This window comes from Dipteris shenzhenensis, chromosome 13 (assembly GCF_047967505.1).
Source record: "Dipteris shenzhenensis isolate YYH24624 ecotype China chromosome 13, Dip_SZ_1.0, whole genome shotgun sequence".
NCBI classification, from domain to species: domain Eukaryota; kingdom Viridiplantae; phylum Streptophyta; class Polypodiopsida; order Gleicheniales; family Dipteridaceae; genus Dipteris; species Dipteris shenzhenensis.
Genome location: NC_141608.1, coordinates 45,709,843 through 45,733,647, shown reverse-complemented (window position 1 = coordinate 45,733,647; position 23,805 = coordinate 45,709,843). Strand labels below are relative to the sequence as shown.

At 42.6% G+C, this 23,805-nt stretch overlaps 1 protein-coding gene across 1 annotated transcript; it reads left to right on the top strand.

Annotated features, from left to right (window-relative positions):
• Nucleotides 1-1,544: 1,544 nt before the first annotated feature.
• On the top strand, nt 1,545-20,323 carry LOC147895471 (UTP--glucose-1-phosphate uridylyltransferase-like). Its single transcript, XM_087383380.1, has 21 exons — nt 1,545-1,762; nt 2,018-2,065; nt 2,163-2,254; nt 2,394-2,478; nt 2,572-2,632; nt 2,807-2,884; nt 3,003-3,053; nt 3,164-3,237; nt 9,661-9,733; nt 9,830-9,887; nt 10,013-10,059; nt 10,137-10,202; nt 10,355-10,387; nt 10,589-10,641; nt 11,663-11,738; nt 11,833-11,889; nt 12,597-12,680; nt 12,945-13,043; nt 13,141-13,245; nt 19,350-19,421; nt 19,561-20,323. The coding sequence occupies exons 1-21, from the start codon at nt 1,683-1,685 to the stop codon at nt 19,594-19,596; spliced, it is 1,428 nt and encodes a 475-aa protein (XP_087239506.1). The 5' UTR covers nt 1,545-1,682; the 3' UTR covers nt 19,597-20,323.
• The last annotated feature ends 3,482 nt before the right edge of the window (nt 20,324-23,805 follow it).

Below are 23,805 nucleotides of genomic sequence, written 5' to 3'. Positions count from 1 at the left end.
GATCACATCATTAATTTCCCACTTGACATTACATGTCATCAAGGTATGTGAGTTACCACAATCCATGGGAAATAATGTTTTCTCTAAGGCATAGGGAATTTGTGTTTTTCTAATGCTCCCAGGGTAAGACAAAACACATGTTTCACACATGACCAATCCATGTCGTATCCAATTTGAACCCTTGATAGAGGAGGCTTATCATTGTAAACATAAGATATATTCTTGTTAAGACTTTGAGAATGCCTATGTCTGCATGGGGAAAGGAAGATGAGCTTTATGCTCATGTAGATTTTGCATATTTTGTGGATCAAGCCTATCCATAAATGAGGGATAAGAACTCTAGCACATACAATTACAAAACTGTAAGGTTATCTTGGTAATGTCCAAGATGCATGGAGAAAAATTGAAGATCCTTTTAAATAAGCAAAGGGAAAATTTGATTTTTGCAAATTTCATTGTAGACTTTGGACACACACATCTATGCATATGGAAACATAAAAAGTACTAGAGCATAAATGCTTTGAGAGCCATTATTGGAGCAACAACAAGAGATGGAAGATTATGGTCCATGGCAAGTGAGAGATAGATCTATTTGTGAAGAAGAAGCCACACATGAGATAACTAACCTAACTAATACGTTTTGACATTGTAGAACTTTCCTTGTAAAAGCTTGCAAATGTGGAATTTCTTGTTCTTTTCATTGAGTCTTGAAAATAATGGATAGAATTTTACTAAAGAACAATAATGCTAACATGTTAGAAACATGAGATGGATGCTTTTTTATTTCCTTGACATGTGCACACATACGCCACTTTGACAATTTGGGCATGGAGTGACATGCTTATAGAGTACCATGTGATACCAAGCGTCATCATGGATGATTGTGCCAAACAATACATCATTGCTACATTGTATGTCTCCATGAAATTCAATTTGCAAACAAAATCGAGGATGTGGATGGAGCCAAGTGAGTCGTGGAAGTAACTAGTTATATGGCATCCAAGGTATGAAAAAGTTAAGAGGGATGGGGTAAGTAGACAAGTGAGTCATGTGAAGTAACAGGACAAGTGAGAGTCAAGGTATGAAAAATCGCATATGTGGTTCCCAATATCGGGGGGTGGGTGCAAGGCTGAGTGAATTGATTGATGGGGGCCAAATTCTATGATTGCATTTTTATTACAATCGGGGCGGGTGCAAGGATGAATGGAGCCAAATTCTATGATTGCATTTTTATTACTATCGGGGGGCGGGTGCAAGGATGAATGGAACTAACTGATGCAAGCCATATATTATTATTATAAGAAAGCATTTTTGGAGTCCCAGTGGTAATCTGAGACCACTCCACCTCACGTTTCTGGGTGCTAAGGATATGAAAAGGGGGAGGGGAAGGGGGGAAGAGAATATTCCTCGGAATATGGGGTGGATTGCTCACCTCTAACCACTGACACGTGTTACGGGGAGAGGGGGACACGTGGAAAGCCGAGGCACTGATTAATGAACAAAGAAAAGAATGCGAACTTTTTGGGAACTTTTGTAGAAAGAAGGTGAAGAGTTAAAAAGTTCATCGTCTTCGTTTTTGTGAAGGATACTTTTGCTGTATAGATTTCCGCCATAGCCACCGAGCTCTCAAAGCTTTTGCTCTTCCCCCTCAAGTTCTCAACCCTATTTTGCCTTCTCCTCCAATGGCTACCCCCGCCATCGCCCCTTCCGTCGACACCATCTCCCTTATCCGCCTCGAGCTCGCCACCCTCGACCAAATCAGGTACTTTCCTCCCCTTCCTTCGCTTCATTCTTCTTCCTTCTTCATTTAGCCTGCTTACCCATCCACGTTTCTCAAAATTACCCGTCCACTTTTCTCGGGCTGTAGCTCCCTTCTCAGAGCCTCAGTCCATCGTGCCATATTTTATTGCTCCCTCGAGAGATCTATCAGATCCAGACGCACTTGTGATGCTTTTCTTTTCTCCTCTTCCTCGAATTTTAACTCGATCTGCCTTCTGATTGTCTTACTTGTGTACAGTGACAATGAGAAGACCGGATTCGTTAAACTTGTCAGTCGATATCTCACGTGAGTCCGCCAATGCCTTTTACGTCATTTGGATTGCTTCATTTTAAGCAGGCAACCTCTTTTGGCGGAATTCTGATGCTTCGGTTATGGTAAATAGTGGAAATGCAGAGCAGATCCAGTGGGAGAAGATCCAGCCTCCCACTAATGAAGTCGTTGTTCCTTACGATGATTTAGCTCCCCTCTCCGACGGTCAGTCTATACAGTAGAATAATCTCCTTTTCGCGAGTGGGGTGAAAGCACACTAAAGCAATGCAAATCGTTTAATCCCCTTATTTCTAGTAATGGAGAATGACGGCCTGATCACCAAACTTCTTTTCTCCACATTCAGGAGAAACAAAGGCTCTTCTTGACAAGTTGGCTGTTCTGAAACTTAATGGAGGACTTGGAACGACAATGGGTTGCACTGGGCCCAAGTAAGGTTGCGTTGGGCACAAGGATCCATGTTGAAATTCTGGTTAGGAAAAAATGCTTTTGCAAGGCAATGCTTGACTTTCTTCTTCTTGCAGATCAGTCATTGAAGTAAGAAACGGAGAAACTTTTCTAGATTTGATTGTAAAGCAGATCGAGGTGGGTTTGTCTCGAATTTTTTAGTATCAGTTTTGAAAGTTTTCTGGCTATGGGACGATCTTTGTAAGACGGGGATTGCTTTTGTCATTGGAATTGACATACGTAACAGTAAATCAGTTGGTAAGCTTGCGTTAAATTGGATCTAAGCTGCTCGTCGTTTTGTACCAAATGCAGAGTTTAAACAGCAGATTTCATTCTAGCGTGCCCTTGGTGCTTATGAATTCTTTCAATACACACGATGACACCCTGGAGGTAGTGACCTCTCATTTTTTGCCGTGCTTAGTCACCTGTGGCTTACCAGGAGCTGGCTAGGTATTTCTTTTCAACCTTGGAGTAAAGGCAGATTATCACTTTTGGCTTTTCTGTGCAGATCATTAAAAAATACGAAGGTTCTGAGTTGCAAGTGAAAATATTTAATCAGGTACACTGTAATTCGCTTCTTTTGTAATATTGCCTCCTATTTTCCGGTGACATTTTTTCAAGGCTACAGAAATATGCTAAATAGGGTTGAGCGACTGTTGCTAAATGCAGAGCCAATATCCTCGTATGGTTGCTGAAGACTTGATGCCATGGCCCAGCAAGGGTAAAACAGATAAAAGTGGCTGGTAAGGTACCTTTGCTGTATAAGTAACATTCCAATTATATGCAAAACTTTGTGCCTTGTTGGTCCCCAGTGCACTGGTTCTTCTTAGTGGAAAGGCATGGCAACGTGCATGGCAAGGCCATGTGGCGATCAGTAGGCCATCCAGTGGCTTATCAGCCATTGATGATGCGCAAGGCTAGAGGGTCATTCTGAGTCTCTTCAGCCTGTATTAAAGGCCTCCCCTCTGATGAGTTTCCTTTAGTTTTGATGGGGGACTATTTAGCATGCAGATGCATATCCTTTTCTATTTTTGTCAGCTATTATTTCCTGTGTGCTTCCTGCGTGCTGGGCTTGTGTAGCAGTTGCCCTGAACTTGTAGTATTGCAGATTGTTTTGTTGTTCAACTTACGTCCTTGAAGCTTTCTCTAAACGTTTGCACACGTTTTGACTGCCCTCTTTTTGGAAGAACTTGATGAACTTGGGAGTGTGATATGATGGCATTGATTTAGTGTGGAGATAGGGGGACATATTGAACTGGAGAAGACGAAGGGTGCTCAGTTTTGATATAGGCAATAGCTTTCGTACTCCCCCCCTCCTTCTCTTTTATCTTTGTCTATATGCATACGCTTATGTGTGTGTGTGTTTTCGTCAGATGGACTACACAGTTTCCTTGTCTTACAATGAAATTTTCTGATCTTGTATTTGCTGGTCTCCACTTTGGGGACCGCCTCCTGTAATATAAAAATACATGGATTTTGCCAAAAAAAAAAAAGTGTGTGTGTGCGCGCGTGTGTGTATGTGCTTCCAAGCAATTCCCTCTGTTTGCAGAGCATTCATTGGAGCTGAGTGTTTGATCCCCCTTTGGCCCGACTTCAGCCCCGAAAGGCATATTTCCTGCATTGTTTGGGTGTTTCCACAGTGCAGGATGAGGTAGATGATCGGGGCTGCACTCTTTCTTCTCCTTGGGTTAGGAGATAGTACTGTTTGGGCTTGCATCACAGATCTATTTGGCGTACTCTCATCACTATGTTGCAACCATTTCCTCCCACTCTTTGTTGGATTGGCAGTTTGATCGGGCCTCTCCGGACACCCCTTTTTCCTTTGCAAATCTCCTTGCTAAGAAAGCTTATCATTTTTTGCTTCCACAGCCCTAGATCCAGCTGGCAGCATGGGAATCTCTTTAGGCATCTTCAAAAGCCCCTTGGTGGAAGGCTTGTCTTAGATGCATTTGGAGCAGTAAGCTTCCTCTCAAACGGCGAGTGTTCTTGTGGTGCTGTTTGTTAGAGGCCCTATGGGTGGGATCTTTATTGGCTGCCAGGTGTATTGCTTCTTCGGTCTATCCCACTTGTTCACATCCAAGGGACAGCGTTTTACATCTCTTCTGGACCTGTCCTACTGCTTGAGACTTTCTTTCCAAGCTGAGGACAGATCTTCATGCTCGTTTTCCTGGGATTACTTTTGGCAGACAGTTCTGGTTGTTTGGTTGATATGCCTCTCAACCAGATTTTGATCAATTCTTTCCTTGCTGTGGCTTTTGGGCTTTTTGGTCATTTTGTCTTTCCTCTAACTTTTGACTGTACAGCATTGCTTCGTTGATTTTTTCCATTTCTTTCGTTCCTTCTTGTATTGATCTCTTCAAGATGTGCATTCTCTTGGTGATCTTCCTTGGCCTAGCTGGAACTCTTCTATCAGTGTTTCTAGTTTATACGTATTAGCTGTTCCACTTTGGGACAGCTATGAATTCTTAATGAAATAGTTTTCTTACCAAAAAAAGAGGTGTGTATGTGTGTATTGAGAGAGAGAGAGAGAGAGAGAGAGAGAGAGAGAGAAGAAAGAAAGATGTATTAACGTCAAGAGGTGTGTATGTGTGTATGTGTATTGAGAGAGAGAGAGAGAGAGAGAGAGAGAGAGTTCCTTCTTGCATTGATCTCTCCAAGATGCGCATTCTCTTGGTGATCTTCCTTGGCCTAGCTGGAACTCTTCTATCAGTGTTTCTAGTTTATACGTATTAGCTGTTCCACTTTGGGACAGCTATGAATTCTTAATGAAATAGTTTTCTTACCAAAAAAAGAGGTGTGTATGTGTGTATTGAGAGAGAGAGAGAGAGAGAGAGAGAAGAAAGAAAGATGTATTAGCGTCAAGAGGTGTGTATGTGTGTATGTGTATTGAGAGAGAGAGAGAGAGAGAGAGAGAGAGAGTGGATGAGTCGTAAGAGTGGGCCAAACCCGTGTCCCTCCTGAAAAAGGCAATGGTAGCACCCTTGGATCTCGTAGTAGGTGGGACATGTACAAAGAAAGTGCTCCTGGGTCTCCACCTGACCCATCGTGCATAGCATACAAGTGCGCTGCTCTTTGGGTATGCCTGCAGCTTTCCGTGCCTCAATCCTCAGCTGATGGGAGGAGACTCGCATCTGTCCAATGGCGATCCTCAGTGCATGTGAGACTCCTCTGTCCTCAAGATACTGGGGTTTGATGATGAGGCCATCCTTTGATACTCTCAAGAAATGGTCATAGTAGAGCTGGGTCTTGGTGGGGAAATCCTGGTCCCCCCCCAAGTCCAAAGCGTGTGAAGTTGGAGGAGGTCTAACCGTATGATGCGGTTAATCTCATTTCGCGGAATCCGGGGGGTGCATCCATGCTATACTGAAAAGGAGGGAGCCTGTCCATGTGAATGCCATGATTGGTGAACCAAGCAGAGATGCGTGCATACCATGCTGTATCAAACCCACTCTCTGCCAGTCGGATAGAGGATTCCAATGCCAGTCTCGGTAGCCTCTCACGAGATAGATCCCAGACTCTATGGAGGAAGGTCACTGTTTGAAAGGTGGCATCGATCTGAAGAGGGGTCATAGCAAACTCTGCCTGTGTTATCTGATGGGGGATTGAGGGCTTACTACGAATCATCCTGGATCCCATGATTATCTGTAGCCGATCAAATCTCTTCCACTCTGCTGCTGAAATATCACACCCCCAGAACGGTGCTGCATACATGGCAGTTGGTCTCACTAGGGTGTCAAAAAGCCAGCACTTCGTCAGTGGGTCCTGGAAGTGTGCCTGGAAACACTGTCGCTCTAATGGGCTAGAGCACCATATCCTCGTGTGAGGCGTGCTCGGGCTGCATGGATCATCGTGAAAGCTGGCCCAGTGAAAACTGCACCCAAGTATGTGTAGGACTGCACAATCTCTATTGGCTGTAGCCGATCAAATCTCTTCCACTCTGCTGCTGAAATATCACACCCCCAGAACGGTGCTGCATACATGGCAGTTGGTCTCACTAGGGTGTCGAAAAGCCAGCACTTCGTCGGTGGGTCCTGGAAGTGCGCCTGGAAACACTGTCGCTCTAAATGGGCTAGAGCACCATATCCTCGTGTGAGGCGTGCTCGGGCTGCATGGATCATCGTGAAAGCTGGCCCAGTGATTACTGCACCCAAGTATGTGTAGGACTGCACAATCTCTATTGGCTGGCCTCGGGGAGAGAGAGAGAGAGAGAGAGAGAGAGAGAGAGAGAGAGAGATTAACGTTCACGGGATGCCTCGCTCGTTGGCCTTTGGGACAAAGTACGCAGAAAATCGTAAACTCATACAAGCCTCAGAGGGCTGAAGCAAAGGGCATGCTAGGACCCTTGCTGAGTACTAATCTATGCTAACAACGTCATAATCATAGAAACAGTCAACTGCAACTGCAAAAACTGAAAAACTGAATCATGAACAAACTGAAAAACAAGTCAATCTCGGCGCCGGGACTCGGAAACAGAATCAGAAACTGAAGCCTGGTACAGTGATGGCTCTCTGGTGGGCTGCGAAGATGTCTTGTATCTGTGTCTGTCGAGCCGTCTCGCGCTACGGTGGGGGACGCGGTCTCCTCGCTCTCTGGACTCTCGGGGCTATGTCTAGAGTGGGTGTGTGGATTTGTATGTGTGAGAGCATATTTTTACACTATGGTCTACACTCACTGTTGGGCGCTGATGATGTCAGTGGGGATGTCATAGTAGCTAGTCCCTGCTATGCATGATGGAGTTTATGGTTTTCAATCTTATGACTATCATGAGATTGAAACTGCACTATGTTGTGTTTTTAGAGGATGTGTTTGGGAATGTTCCTGGATTCATCAAGGTATATGTCCAGAGTGACGCCTCGTCTCTGTCGGCCCCCCCTGAGGAAAGTTGTGATAGGTCGGACCTCAATAGAGTGTACTCTGGGGACTCTCTATCTTGCATGTGGTCTCTGCGCCCCTCTCTCGGTGTTACCGTGCCAGCTGCTCATCCAGACTGCTCTCATGTTGGCTAGCTCCTCCACTCCACTGTGTTCGAGGGCTGACTCATTTATAGAAGTATGTGATGTGTCGCTATGCCCGGTCATCCTCTATGTCCTGTGGTGGTCTGGCCATCCCCTCCTACTCTCTGATCTGTCGCAGAAGTCCCCCCCTGTGCCGACGCATCTCCATCAGATAAAGCTCGATACAGACCTGGTCACGGAAATGGATCAGTCGTGACAAAGGGCCGAAGCCACTCCCCTCCAGGTAGAAACATTGGTAGTGTCCATGGATCTCGTAGTAGGCTGGGCAAACACAAAGAAAATGCTCCTCTGTCTCAAACGCCCCCAGCGTACATAGCATGCAGACCTGCTGCTCTCTGGGTATACCTGCTGCTCTCCCTACCTCGATCCTCAGCTGATGGGACGAAACCCACATTTGACCAATGGCAATCCTCAGTGCAAGGGAGACTCCTCTGTCCTCGAGATACTGGGGTCTAATGATGAATCCCTCGTTTGATACTCTCAAGAAGTGGTCGTGATAAAGCTAGGTCTTGGTGCATATTTATGTATACGTATGAACGCTTATGTGCATCTCTCTCTCTCTCCCTCTTCCCCCTCTCTCTCCCTATATACAAACATGGTAGCGAGTGCTTGCTATGCATGATGGAGTTTATGGTTTTCAACCTTGTGACTGTCATGAGATTGAAACTGCGCTAGTTATGTTGTTTTCAGAGTATCAGTTTAGCAAAGTTCAGTTTTCAGAGTATCAGTTTAGCAAAGTTCTGAGATTCAAAATATATGTGTGTGACATTAAGCATAGCCGCAGCCAGAAGTCCCAAGTCATATGGACCCACCAATAGTGAGGTCCTGAGATTGATGGAGTCAGTAACAGAGGCACACCGAGTTGGCATAGAGCAACGCGGCAGAAAGTCATGGAGTGATCCCACATATAGTCATTGCAATAACTTCTTGGCAAAATTCTCGACGGTGTCACCCTTCTCAGCATCACCAGTGGTATGAATTTAGGTGATACTTCTGGTGTGGAGAATACACTAAGCTTGATGGGGGAGGGTACTTAATGACTTAGGAAGCTGTCATCGATTGAAAGGAGGCATGGTCATGTGGGTGAGAAATATAGGAGTCCAGGAGTAGTTGTTGCACAGTGGTTGTGGATGAGTGTTGCTAAGTCAGTAGCATTTGTATGGATTGCAATGTGGTTTCATGAGCAAAGGTCAAGATAGGATAGATGAATGTGTGGAGAGAAGACAAAGGAATGGGTGGAGATAGATGGTACGTGGAGATAGGATAGATGGGTGTGTGGAGAGAAGACAAAGGAATGGCTGTGTCGAGTGCTGCAGTGCTGCTTGTACTGCATCTGCAAATGAATGAGCAGTATTTTACTCTTTGAATTCAGTCTACCCCACTGGTAATGCATGCGCTGTGCACTCATGTATGAATTTGCATTCACTCATTGTTCTGTCTTCCATATGAAGGAGCATTCTTCATAAGGGTTTGTGAGCATGGCAAACCCATCCTACAATGAACAATCGCTTCCATTAGGCTAGTTATACTTCCCAAAGCGTGAGCTACTTGAATGCATCTTAGAGTGAAACAAAACATACTCTTGAGTGCAATTTCTAGCCAACAAATACATACACACATACAAATGGATGTATGTATATACATTACACACACACACACACACCCCTTCATACATGTGCGTGCGTGCGTGTGTGACATGGATTTCACCAAAAAAGAAAGTGTGTGGGTGTGTGTGTGCGTGTCCAACCCCCCTGCCCGCCCCCACCCCCACCCCCTGCGTGCGCTTGCGCGCGGAGACACACACACACACACACACACACACACACACACACACATAGAGGTCAGCCTCGAGAAATTTTGTTGCTGATTATTTTACTGCCCCTAAACCACAATATCAATTTTGCATCGTTTGACTTTTTTGATGTGTGCTGCTAATGATCAGTTCGATTCTCAATCTTTTGCTTTATTGTATTGCTTTCCCGTGGGAATATTGGTGATGCCAGTGGACTTGCCTTACTTGCTCCTTCTGTAATTGACTACCGGCATATGCCGTGAAGTGTACACTCTAAGGAACACACAACCTGAGGCTCCTTTTAGCATCGCAGATTACAATTACTAATTAGTACAATGTGAATGCATTTGTTTCTGAAGGTATCCCCCAGGCCATGGAGATGTTTTTGCTTCTTTAAAGAACAGTGGAATACTGGATGAATTGCTGGCAGAGGTATGCCTTTCCTGATAAAATTTGCTCTATTTAAGAGAGGGAGGATACCTTCCAAGGTTGATTGAAGCATGGAGAACCTGTGTATTTTGTATGCAGGGTAAAGAATATGTTTTTGTGGCCAATTCGGACAATTTAGGAGCAACTGTAGACCTAAGTATCCATCTACAATTTTTTGATATAGCCGAACAGATAATATGATGTACTTAGATTATATTTCAAGTTCAAGATACTGCTGCTCATTGCGCTCAAAGATAAGTTTCAACCTTAATCACAGCTCAGAAATTTTGAGTCACCTCGTTAAAAACCAAAATGAATATTGCATGGAGGTAAGCCAGACTGCAGTCGTTTTTTTCTTCATTTGTATTAAATATCAGACTTCCATATGTGGTACGTTTTTCTTTAGGTCACTCCAAAAACCTTGGCTGATGTAAAAGGAGGGACTCTTATTTCCTATGAGGGCAGAGTCCAGGTATAACACTGGCTTAAAGTCCTTGAGCTTTGAGTAATTTCTTCACTTTCTTTTTCTTTGAACCAACACCTTGATTTTGCACGAGAGCTGTTTTCAAACTGAACAGTCATTTGAATCACCTGAAGGGCCATCATTTGTAATTTTTATTGCAGCTTCTGGAGATCGCCCAGGTCCCTGATGAACATGTGAGTTCGATTTCCTATTGAGGAATTATGAAGAATTGATTTTAGGTTACCTTGCTTTTTGGGATGGAGGGATCAGAAATGGTGGATATGTCAGTGAGCTAGCACGTTGAAATGGATGGGACAAATGCTTTTTTATCCCTTTTTGCTGCTTAATTTTGTCACCCCACACATGTGTTCCTGAGAAGACATTTCTACTTTCAGGTTGGCGAATTCAAGTCGATCGAAAAGTTCAAGATCTTCAATACCAATAATCTGTAATTAGTTTTTCTGACGCTTTGCTCTTTTGCTGGTTTATACAATAGTGTGCTATAGCATTTTGTTTGATTGAACAACAGAGTATATGCATATTTGTTTCTTTAAGATTATGAGGCACTGTAATACAGTAAAATAATACTTAAAGAAAAAAAGGGTGGGAAATAAAGTTCAGTGCTGCACTGCTGGTTTTGTTTTCAATGTTGGAATGGAATAACTTGGAAGACTCAAATGCATTATATTATGGATCAAGTGCGTGGAATTGCTGTCTTTCCTAGAAGCTGGAATAGTTAATTATGGATTAAGCTGGTAGAATTTGTCTTCCCCCTCGAAGCGCTAGGTACTGATTGAGCCACTCTTCGTGAAGCAGCTCTAGAGCTGTCACTTGTCATAACAGGAAGCCATGTGTGTACTAAGCTCCCAAAAGTTCAAGGGAAGGATTCTCATAGAGGGTTCAAGGCCCTTCTTATGTCTCATTTATCATTCATTTATGTAAATGGGACAGTAGCCCAGAATTTGTGGGCTCTGATACCAGGTTAGAGCAGCTGTAGAGCTGTCACTTGTCATCACATGAAGCACTGGTGATGGGGTCCGATATACTATCCCATAGCCGTGCACTGTCCATGAGCTAGTTCCCACAAGGTTAGAGCAGCTGTAGAGCTGTCACTTGTCATGACATGAAGCACTGGTGATCAGGTCCCATATACTGTCCCATAGCCATGCACTGCTCATGAGCTAGTTCCCACTAGGAATGCTCATAGGGGTTCAAGGTCCTTCTTATGTCTTCGTGATTTATGAATGATTTATCATTCATTTGTGTGTAGTTCCAATGTCCCATGTGTCGTACCCATACAGGTAGAGGTCTTACTGTCTTGTTTATGGTAATGCAAATGTTTATCTGAATGTGCACCACAGCCTCTTGTTTATGCCTTTCAAAAAGGTTTTCATGCAGGTAGGAAAGGTGGAACCACACTGATTAGGTTTCATTGCATTCTGATGGCATTTGATGGCATGTATGTGCAGCTGGGTAAACCTGAAAGCCATTAAACGGCTTGTTGAATCTGATGCTCTTCAAATGGAGATTATTCCCAATCCAAAGGTTCTGTCAAACATGGAATTCTTGGGCCTTCTCAATTTATGATGTGCGATGACTTCATTGCTTGGGTCCTCAGCTAACATCAATCTCTGTGCAGGAAGTAGATGGTGTGAAGGTTTTGCAGTTGGAAACAGCAGCAGGAGCAGCTATTAGGGTCTCTCTCTCTCTCTCTCTCTCTACTTTGTGCGCACGTGAGACTCGTATGTGCTGTGTATCCTTGCTCATGCACCCAGCCACTATATTCTACTATATTATCACTACACATGCATATAAGTTTCACCCATGTTGGATCTGTCACTCCCATTACTCCACTTCTTCTTTCCATGGTGTGTAGTATTAGTGTGCACTTAGGAGGATATACTGCCACTTCACACTTGTATATATACTCTTCTTAATTGCAACAAGTAGCATAACCCGTCTACGACGGGTTAGAAACCCACTCCGCGGGTCTCAAGGTTTGTATCCTAGGGTGCCTTTAATTTCAAGGAACAAAAGCTTAGCTTTTATTTACAAATCTCAAAATTGAATGCATTTAAAGGAAATTTCAAGTTGTATCTTTAGCATTACGTAATTTTTCTATTAACCACAATCATGCAAATTGACAATTGACTGTTCCCAGGGTCTGTAATAGGTTACACATATACGTGAGAACAAATCCCCCCGTGGGCCCCCCCGCCCTCTCTCTCTCTCTCCCTCTTCTGGAAGCTCCCCCCCTCCTATGCAAAGAGCCCTCCTGTTATAGTCCTTTTTCCGAGGAAATTAGTACCTTTTTTGCAAAGTAGTTTGTAGCAAAGTGTATTTTGTAGGCCACATGCAATGAGCACTCTCCATTCTGAACAGAGTTGCTTGTTCTACTTGCAGTTTTTTGACAAAGCAATTGGTGTTAATGTGCCACGGTCGCGTTTCCTCCCTGTCAAGGCAACATCAGACCTCTTACTCGTGCAGGTACTGAGTGTTTCTGGCACTTCCTCTTTGCCATGAGAGTAAATAATTCTTCATTCTTGTTCGAGTGTACACCCTGGTATCAAACAATGTGTAGTAAACGGCTTGCTCAGAACTGGCATTGTTTTGATTTCGCAGTGATTATATGCTTACTTCCTGTAGTCTTTTGTTTACTTACTCTAATCTTTTGTTGGAACACACGTCATGGTTTATTTGAAACTGATGCTCTTTGGCTTGTATGTGTATTTCGTTTTTGATATGTCCCAGTCTGATCTTTATACCGTGGAAGAGGGTTTAGTTATCCGAAATCCTGCCAGAAGTAAGCTGGAGAATCCAGCAGTTGAATTGAGCTCTGAATTTAAAAAGGTAATTAGTATGCCAATGCTGCACATCTTGTGCAATGTGTAATGTGCAATAAAAGTGATTTGACAGAAAATAACTAAACATTTTTGGAATTGAGTAGGTTGGAGACTTCCTCAAGCGATTCAAATCCATTCCAAGTATCCTGCATCTTGACAGTTTGAAGGTGTCTGGTGATGTTTGGTTTGGATCTGGCATTATTTTAAAGGTGGGCTACAAAACTCCCTTTGTTGTTTGTAAAATTGCATGCCTTAAATTTTGACAGTTTTGGAGAACCTGCAGGATTTTAGTTGAGGAAATGCAATATCACAAGTTTTGATTCCCTCTTTAAGCATGTTTCCTGAACCACCGAAACCTAATGTGACAGTTTGTTGTCTTGCCTCTTAGTATTAAGTTACGTTTATTTTTAATTAAATTCAAAACTGGTGGATTGAATTGTAGAGACCCTTGTCCAACAATCTCTACTATTTTTTAAGTCAGATACTCGTGTTTCAATACTAGTTTTCATTAGCCCTCTCTTTCTAGCCTTCATCTTGAGTGAGCCTACCCCTCATTTTTGGACTTGGCACAGAAACTCTGTACTACAATGGATGGTTGTTGAAGCTATTAGGAATGGTATTCTAGCTACATCTGCTGTGCTCAAAGTTGATGGTTTGTCATGTGTGGCTAGATCTCAAGTAATTCCTGTTTTGCATGCCATGATGAGTTTCAGAGGGTTCCTAAACTTTTAGGCAATAGAGTGGTTTGGGCTTGGTATCCCCTAGCTACAGCTCGCAAGGCAAGTTGGTTTGTTAAAAGATATTTGTAAGGTTGAATCATGTAGGATTTAGCTTCTGGAGTATAGAAAGATATTTGGCCAGATCACAGTAGCAATGAACTGATGAATCAAATAATCAGGATTCAGGAACGAAACATTGCGGACTTGTCATTTGAGTCCACAATGAGCATAGATAATTTAAGTCATGGATATGGCATCCGTGATCTGGCATTAACATTGGGTGTTAATAATGGAAAACATACATACTAGATTACAAAGAACAATAGAGTCCAAAGCTCCGTCAAAGCACAATTGCACATATTAGAGTATTGTCTAGATCTACACAGCTGATAAGGCTGTAATCTAGACTCTAGAGATTAGTGATGTATAACTAGTAATTATCAAGTTCTCTACTAGCTACTATAGATAGTATGTATTGTGCCATTAAGCACATGCACTTGTTAAAAGAGAGTGCTCATCATTCATAGTAGACACGTCTACTACAGCTTCCTTGTCCTCATTGTTTGAAATGGTAGGGTTGTTTGCATACTTGACTAGGCTCCCCAACTTGAAATCGTAGTAGGTGTTATCTGAAGGTATGACTTGACTAGGCTCCCCACAACGTGATTTTGGTGCAAGCTCTTGTGCGTGGTCCATGATAGTTGTGCATAGATATCATGCTCCTCCTTTGGGATCTTAGGTAGCCTGTTGATTTTATCTGTATCCATCTCGTTCGATTTAATATGCATAGCTAATAGGGGAATCTTAGGATGCTAGATTCAAATCATATGTTTCAACAAGCCAGCATTGCCTTGGCTGCCAGTCACAGTCGTCTCTGCTATGCTTGGATAGGGCGCATGTGTTCTGTTCTTTTTTATGGTGGCAGGTCAAAGGATTTGGTCAATCAACATCTTGGGACAGTCAGGTGTCATCTTGGAAGTTCAGAGCATCATGGCTGGTGTTCTTGCGATGGTTTTCGAGCTCTCTTGTTGCAATTTAGTAGCTGGTATATTTTGGACCCAGCAAAAGCTTATTTCTCACCAGGAAAGGGAGATAATGGACGCTAAGTTGAATTGGGATGAGATATGATCATACCAACCAAAGAAGCAAGTAAATTGTCCCTGGTGTGTTCGCCAGGCCAGATCTGGTTGCCAGTAGCAGATAGCTGGCAGACAATGTGGAGCATATTCCAGAGATCTCTGAGTCTGTTTCAAGTTCAGCATAAGGAATTGTCGGGGGCATCTAGACCTGTGGCCATGTACGTGGAGCAGCCTAAGGGCTGCAAAATACCACCACAACAATTCATGTACATGTAAGGCAAACCAACAACAAAGGTAGGCTGGCAGCAAAGGCCTCCAAGCAAGCCTATATATAGACAGGGTTGTCTCTGAACCACCAGTTTGGCCCAAGTCTGTTCAATCTGGGAGAGGTTGGTTGACCAACTGTCAATCAGTCTGTCTAGGTTTGGCCAGCAGGAAAATGTTCTAAGCCTATCCAAGAGCCACCCTCACTTCATGTACATCATCACTATCAGCAACTTCAGCAGCAATAATGCAATGGAAAAAATGCCTATGATGGTCTTTGACTACCTGTGCCTATTCTGAATACTGGATGCGGAAGCGTGGAATGCTTTCTGAGAGAGAGAGAGAGACTATGATTATACATGGACAACACATCATGGTTGCACCACTGTAGTACTGGACTGAGGCCGGAGGCTATTCATGATGCCAGTTTAACTGGTCGCATGATAGGATAGGACATGTAGATGCTAGGGTTAGTGTAGGGACTGCTGCATCTGCTGGGGCTGCTTTGTGTGCTGCTATGGCTGTCTGGGATGAAGACTGGGATCCTGCTGTGGCTGCTGCAGGATGAATTCCTGGCTGATGCTAGATCTGGAGTTGCTTCTGCGGGAGACTCATTTGCTGCTGCAGGGACTAGTACTGCTGCTACTGCTGCAGGGACTCAGTACTGCACTGCTCCTACTGAGACTGCTACGCTGACACTGGAACGGGTGCAGAAGAGTCCTTCATAATAGGGTATGCAGGACGACTGAGTGTGTGGCCTGCACCCTGTCACAGATTAGACCGACTAGCCTTCTGCCCTGACCTATCTTCTGCAGACCTGCCCCATCAGCACTGCTGACATTAGCATCCATAGTGATGTTGCCATCACTGATGCAATCGCATGTAATCTCTACTGCACCTGTGCGATACCTGGGACCTGCTGCACCTATATGCTGCTGACTGTACAGTGCCATGCTGTTGATGTCAGCTGTTTGTATGGTGCTGTAGCTGCTGCTGTGGACTGCAGGGCTGCCATCTAGGCAGTCATGTCATCGGTTGTAGATGCTTATGACAAAAAAACAGTAATCCTTGGCCCTCAGTAGCCTCTTCAGTCTCCAGTAGATCTCCCTCGATACTGCACAGCTAGCCTCTAGTAGTCTCTATAATCACTGAGGGGATGAGGTCTTCATGCCTCCCCAATGCTTTAGCCTGTAGTCACTTTCACTTCTTGAGGGTCAGCTCTAGTTTATAGCCTCTTTCAGTGAGGTGCTTTACCAATTCCTCATGTGAATTCCTTGTCTTAGGTTGGTTAGTCTTCTTGCTTTCTCACTCAAGTCCGCTAAGCACAGACATGGTTGGGAGAGAAGATCCTAGCCTACATGTGTATTACACAAGACTAGGTTACTGTGGTCACATAGGATGGAGACTTGTGCAATTAGGATTTAATATATTTTAGGTTAGGGTTTCACAACCTTACCCTACTTCTCTTTTCCAAAAGTGTTATCTCCTCTCAACTTTTCTTCAAGTGGGGTCAGAGCCAGAGGTCCGAGCGTTTTCCACTAGCACATGCACTTGTCATCGGATCACCTGGAGGACAGGGAGATGCAAGCACAAGTTGTGAACAGTACTAGGCTGCATTTCTAGCCTGATTCAGCCTTCATGCATTCTGACGTGCAGCCAGGACAATGCTCTGATGTAATGGGCGTGGTGCTTACATTGCTATCTCACTAGCTATGCCCGTACTAAGTCCTGGTGCAGAAGAGTGAATGTTAATTCAGAAGAGAGAGAGAGAGAGAGAGAGAGAGATACTATGGACATGCATCAGATACATCACATCCCACTCATAGCTATTGCACTGAGAGCCTATGCTAACTACTATCTATTTTGTTGGACTTGGCAATCACTGATGAGCCATTGAATACAACTGAAGACTTCCCTCAACAAAGCTGAAATATAACATTTGTTTTTTCAATGGAGAGGCTGGGTCTGACTGTAGAGGCTAGGATTATTTTCTCATGGTTGAATCTGGCTATGGCTGATGGCTGAGAACTCCCAATAAGCACTGGTGGATATTGGGAGGTTATGGTGGCTGAAGGGCATGCTGGGGATGGGGAGTTGCCTGCTGGCTGAAGAATGAGTTCTGATGCAAGGGAGATAATGCACTAGCTTGGGGGTGCAAATGTGGATCATGCTTCTTATCAGGGTGTGTCTCATGGCAATAATAACAGAGGCGCTCCCTATTGTGCCTCTGACTCTTTGCATTGAGAAATCCTCCATACCTATTGTCTACTAGTGACGAAGAGCTATTGGTCTTGGAACCCCCTTGGTTTGAGGTCTCATGGTGCTTCTTGTTCAGGAGACCCTTGGATTCATGACCCTTGTGCATGAGGTTAAAATTTTTAGCGAGGTGTCATAGATCCTTGGCTTGAAGCTTTGAACATGCCATTGGATATCTGAACAGGGACCATGAATAAGTTTTCTGATCCAGAGCTCATCTGCTATTTGCAACTGTATAGCCATTTGTGAGGAGTGATTCATGTAGTGGTTGACTGACACTGTGGCCCCTTATGTTAGCTTGAAAAAATGGGCATGAAGACAGTCCATGTATTTGTGTCATAATTGACGGCTTGTCATGTCAAGTGCATGGAAGCAAGGATGAACTTTTTGTTGTCTTGTATTTACACAACAGAAATATCTCTCGAATTGGTTGAGCCAAGACGAAAGTACTTAATGTTTCAGTTTTCATATCTCTTGAAATTGAGATTACCTGGGAATGAGGACTTATTGGGGGTGGAAGCAGTCAGAAGGGCTCTACTACCCTGGTCTGCAGCAAAGACAGGATCAATGCTTGATCACATTTTTCTTTAGCTTGTTGAGCCTCCCAGTGCCATTCTCTAGCTGCAGTCCTGTTCCTTGTTTGCACAGTCCCGTTCGTCTCTCGTTGCCTCTCTATCCTGATGCTATTCTGTTGCATGGGCGTCTCGATGCTGCTAATCCATTCATGAGAAGAGCATCTGATTATTGCTCTTGCATGGCTAGCAGACTAGCTGATGCTTCAGTGTGGGCCCACCTATGGGCGTCACTTGAGCTGCACGGCATCTCTGTATTCATAGTGACCGTGCTGGAGTGTGGGTCGTCCCAATACATGGGGTGGTCCTGCTGGATTTGTGGCAGAACTCCTGCTACGGCTTGAGGATGGAGGAAAGCTGTGGAGATGCTCTACCTCTCAGCTAGAAGACACCAGTAGTGCCCTACTTCCACACCTTACCCCCCCTGCCGCTCCTCACAAACTCAGGGAAGGAAAGATTTGACACTCTGATACCAATGTAATGGGTGTGGTGCTTACAATACGCTCACTAGTTATGCCCATAAGCGTGAATTCTAATTGAGAGAGAGAGAGAGAGAGAGAGAGAGAGAATGGACATGCATAAGAAACAGCAAGTCCCACTTATAACCATTACAATGAGAGTTTATGCCAACTATTCTATTGGCCTTGGCAATCACCAATGAGTCAATGGCCTCTTCCCTCAATGAAGGGTGACTGAAAGATCTGGTTGTTCAATGAACATCTGGTTGCTCAGTGGCAATCGCCATTGAGTCAATGACCACTTCCCTCAATGAAGGGTGGCTGAAACATCTGGTTGTTCAGTGGACATGCTGGATCTGTTCGTAGAGACTAGGCTAAGCTGCCCATGGCTGAATCTGGTTATGGCTGATGGCTGAGAACTCCCACATAAGCGTTGGATGTGGAGAGGCTATGGTGGCTTAAGGGGCTGATGGCTGCTGGCTGAACTGCTGCACTAGCTGATACTCAAAGAAGGGGTGTTTATTCAGGAATATCAGATGACGCAAAACATGCAAGCAACACAATGGCAGCACTAGGGCCTTTGCATCCCGTGGCCGTGGCAACACAAGGATGAGTTTAGAAGAATGCTTCAAATGGAAGCACGTCTAATGCAGGAATCGGTGGATCATGCAAGGTCCTGTCTTTGCTGTGACATTTGATTTGAAGTTGGTCTGAGCAATCGCCACTTCTTCATATCTCTCAAACAGTTTTAAGTTTGGGTATTTTTTGCGGAAGGGTGTGTTATGAAGGGGTATTACTAAGATTTGTTGCACCTAATGCTGAAGAAGGCATGGCATGGGATTGTATGTTTCAGTCAAACATATGGTATTACTAGCTTTGCTATTTAAAATCATACCTGCAATGAGCATTTGATAAAACCTGAAAAGAAGCTTACTTCATGTTTTTCCACTTTGTCTGGCTTTCAGGGCAAGGTTGTGATTGATGCGAAAAAAGGTGAAAAGCTGGTCATACCAGATAATGACACTATTGAAAACAAGGTATTAAATTAGAATATCTTTTGAGTAATAGCAGGTAAAATAGGAGTGGAGTGTGCTTTGTAATGAAAATCGATAGAGAAGTCTTATTAATGAAATTGTGTGTCCACATTCGGATGACATCCTTTATTTTTCTGTGCAGCTTGTTACAGCAGGCCCATCTTACTCAACCTTGTGAGTAGGTTCCAGGAGAGGCCGATTTGTTTTCTGGTGCTGGTGGGTTTCTGAGGTTAGGTTGAGTTTTCCAGGACTTAAGCAATCGATGTGGGTGAGGAAGGAGTTGTCTTCTGCATTGCGGTAACAAAATGGAGAAAACCTGAGGATCTACTGATCTTTTGAGATCAACCTACATTCTTACTTTTTTGTCAATATCTCTAGGTGGACGTGTTAAATGTTTTTTTTAGCCCCCACGAATAGGAGCTTTGAATGCATCCGGCCCTGATGTGAAATTTTGACGAGTAATTCAAACAAAGCCCATCCCCCTTTTCTCCTTAAATCCTTAAAAAATGAGATCTTTGCAACAAGGAGGAATATTTCTGTATACAACAGAGTGAGTCGAGTGTAACTCTGTAGCTTTTTGTAAGGTGTACGCTATATAGTAAATTCTAGATGCTTGAGCCATAACGACAATAAAATTGTCAATGGGCGTAAAATCATCGATGTGAAACATATCTTTTGTGAAGCCAAAAAGATGCGCACCTGAAATTTTTGGTCTGTGTCAGGGGACTTTTGATGACGTTCAGGTGATTTTGAGTCTTGGGAGTTCAAAAAATGCCCCAAAAAGGCACGTGTCGGAGATTCAATTTACTACTATGAGAGCTTCCAAAGATGTATTTGGTTGGTGCTGGGCACACGTCATAGTAATTGAAGCACATTTAAATTTGGAAGTTCAAAAAAAATCTTTTGGGATGGTGTAATGCTGTCTTATTTTTGCTAGTACACTCATACACATGAATATGAACATGAGGATAATTGAACACATAGCATCATAAACTAAAGGTGCATCAAAATATGTAAAAGTACAAAGCGCATATTACAAAAAATCCACCATCACATTATTTAAAGAGAGAGAGAGAGAGAGAGAGAGAGAGGAGTGCACACACATGCTATTGTAAACTACATTGAAAAGCAAGAAATGAGGAATATACACGGTTATGTGGGATAAAGGTCGTGTTTTTTGTCCATACGGTCTTAACATGACTACACTATGTGAAGTGATGTATCATATGCTCTTATTGGGAAATCAGAGTCCAAGTTGCGGCATGTTGGTATTGTGATAATTCTTTCTATCTTAAATGGTGTGTTGCCCTATTAACTAGATGTAGATGCTCGTTTGGGAGACACTAAAATGAAATCGTTTAGACTTCACAAGCAGTTGTAGCCTGAATGAAGAGATATCGAACTACTTTTTGATTAGCCTTCTCCTTAAGTGCTAGCCTTTGTCATGGCTGAGTGTACCCTTCACCTTCAGAGTGCTGACAGAAACTCAATACAAAGACTTTGTATAAATGGATGCTCAAGTATGTGTGGGTGTGTGGATTTGTATGTGAGCATATTTTTATACTATGTTCTACACCCACTATTGGGCATTGATGACGTCAATTGGGATGTCATAGTAGCTAAGTCCTTGTTATGCGTGATGGAGTTTATGGTTTTTAATCTTAGGAGTAACTATCGTGTAATTCAAGTTGCAATGTATTGTGTTTTTAGAGGATGAGTTTGGTGATGTTCTTGGATTCATTTAGGTACGAGTACATGTCAAAGGATAGCTAGTTGTTTACCTCTTTCAAAATGAAGCTAAGTGATATATATATATATATATATATATATATATACATTCTTTTGTGTCAATTAAGGGTTACTTCTTTTGGTCCACATATTACTAATGGAATTGCTCTAGTGAAGTGTAGCTTACTAAATGCTTTAGTTGCATTGGATAAATAGAGAATGCTCTATGGATTTTTTTTGGGGGGCAAGGGGGGGGGGGGAAGGGGAGGTTGGATTTTTTGGAATAAAAAGGGTGTATTACGGGTGAGGCCTTAGCTCTTCCTATGTTATGTTATGTATCATTTGTTGGGGGTATTTTATCATCTAAAAATTTATATGAGCTCTTTTTGGAAGGCAAATATGTATGGGAAGATATTTCATTTTGGAGAAAGTCTGTATGAGAGTTAAGACTTTTCAGTAGGCTATAGTTTTGATATGCCATAATTGACATAATTAAATTATTTACAAGATGAGAGGGGTAAAAAGGTAATGGAATAACAATTAGGGTAGATTGAGATGAAGAGAGACGAATTATAGAGAATTGAAGAACGATCAAAAGTTGTCTTATTAATTATCTTTAGATTAGATTCTTCACAGTTTGGTAGATATAGGTCTACAAAGATGGTTGATTTCCTTGTGAAAAAAGAGAGAAATCAAGTTTGTGGATCTATTTTTGGAAAGCGGGTTCTAGATTAAGAAAAGTAGGTTTGCATTTGGGAAAAAGGGTGATTTTGGAAAGAACACCAGCTTTTGTCACCTTCTAGTTTTTGGAATAGAGATTGATGTGCGGATTTTGAGGGGATTTAGGAGATATCTGATTAGAAGAATTGTAGTGGGTCACCGGTTTCAAGCTTATGATTGTGATTTGTCTTTTTTATTTCCAATTGAGATTGAGATTTGTGAGATTGATTGTGAGTAATATTGCGATTGAGACATTGGAGGTAGAATATGTATCTTCTTGTTGGACGTTTTTCCTCTTGTAAACGTTTCTCTTTGGAATAAAGAAATTTCATTCTTCTCCCAATTTGTGAAATTTGGACTTTTATGCCTTGGCATCTTACAAGTGGTATCAAAGCGAGGTTTGGGCTCTTGAGGGAGGTCAAAATAGGATTTTGGCTCTTGCCGAGGCACGAATTTTGAAATAGGTTTGGCTTTTTGAGGATACAGATTTTGAAATCCAAAATTTTCAATTTTCATAACAAAAATTTTGGACTAAAAAAGGGACTGTTTAGAGAACTACTAAAAATATTAAAGGCTTAGATAAGAGAATATGGAATCATCAAGGACATTATGCCATGTGGACTTATTTGTAATAGCTCTCCAATTCTAGTTGAAATTTTACTTTTTCTCCAAAATGCTTAAAAAAATGTTATTGGTGTTTCACATTAAAAAATTGCCTTTGGTTGTTAGGGCTCCTTGTTGTCATTCCTTAACTAGAACTATCCTCACATTTTCCTTGTGGTTCAACCATTTGGCCTAGAACTTTGGCTCCAAACTAACTGTCTCACTATTCTCTCTCTCTCTCTCTCTCTCTCACACACACACACACACACACACACACACACACACACAATCCAAGGGTGTGACCAAACTTTGCTTGAAAGGAGTAAGAAAAACGATTGTGCGATTATTTTTGCACCTTTATCTTATTGGAGTATAAGAATCAATTTCACAACAAGAAACACATTCTTTAGGTAATGAAGTGGTTTCACTTTTAACATTTTCTCTTTGTTAAGTAGATAAATTTTCATCTCAGAATTTGTTTACGTGTTTGTTTCCAAAGGTAAGGAGGAAGAGGGCAATAGAGATAGATGATATTTAGAACCATGATTCTATTTTCAAGTTTGTTTCTTCTTTAGAGAGAGAGAGAGAGAGAGAGAGAGAGAGAGAGAGAGAGAGAGAGAGAGATCATAACGTGCTGAACTAATCTATGTATTTCAAAATAGTTGTTTATTTATTTGTGTGAGGGGGAGGGTTAAAGGGGAGAGAGAGAGAGAGAGAGAGTTTTCTAAGGGATATTTTAGATGACTAACATGTTTGTTATGGGTGAGAAGAGAGGAAGAGAGCTATTGTTAATCATATGGTACTGGAACAAGGACCATGTACATGGAAAATGATCGATATTGATGTAGTTTACACTGTTGTACTAAAAAAGATCAAGAATGAGCATGGGGAATGGATTCTCCAACTTTACAAGAAATAGTCCTGGATCATAATGCAACCAACTAATCGTGGGTGTTAAAAGTTTAAACAAAAGGATGGAGGGACCTCTTCAAAATAGGAAGGGGAGACTCATGGATTTCAAAATTTCTCCCAATAGAGCAAAACAATTACTCGTTCTATGTTCAACATGTTTGTTTTCAACCCATGCGGATATATATGTGTATCAAGATGTAGGCTTTCCATATTGTAGGCCCAATCCTAAGTACTTGATAGTGTACGTGGGCCATGCTTAGATGTATTTGCATTTAGTTGGGAATACTCATACAACTTTCTTATGCCTTGTATTTTTCGAAGATTTGTATCCCTCTAATTATGTAGAGTGGGAGCCTTCAACATGCATAAATAAGGTGTTGAATGTCCACAAGAAGTTGAATAACGATGGGAGGTTCTTTACGAC

Excerpts from the sequence above, each read along its gene's own strand:
- LOC147895471 (XM_087383380.1), top strand. The coding sequence starts at position 1,683 with ATGGCTACCCCCGCCATCGCCCCTTCCGTCGACACCATCTCCCTTATC. Across the intron at positions 10,388-10,588 it reads CCCAGGTCCCTGATGAACAT|GTTGGCGAATTCAAGTCGAT; the intron begins GTGAGTTCGATT and ends TTCTACTTTCAG. Across the intron at positions 13,246-19,349 it reads GATCTGGCATTATTTTAAAG|GGCAAGGTTGTGATTGATGC; the intron begins GTGGGCTACAAA and ends TCTGGCTTTCAG.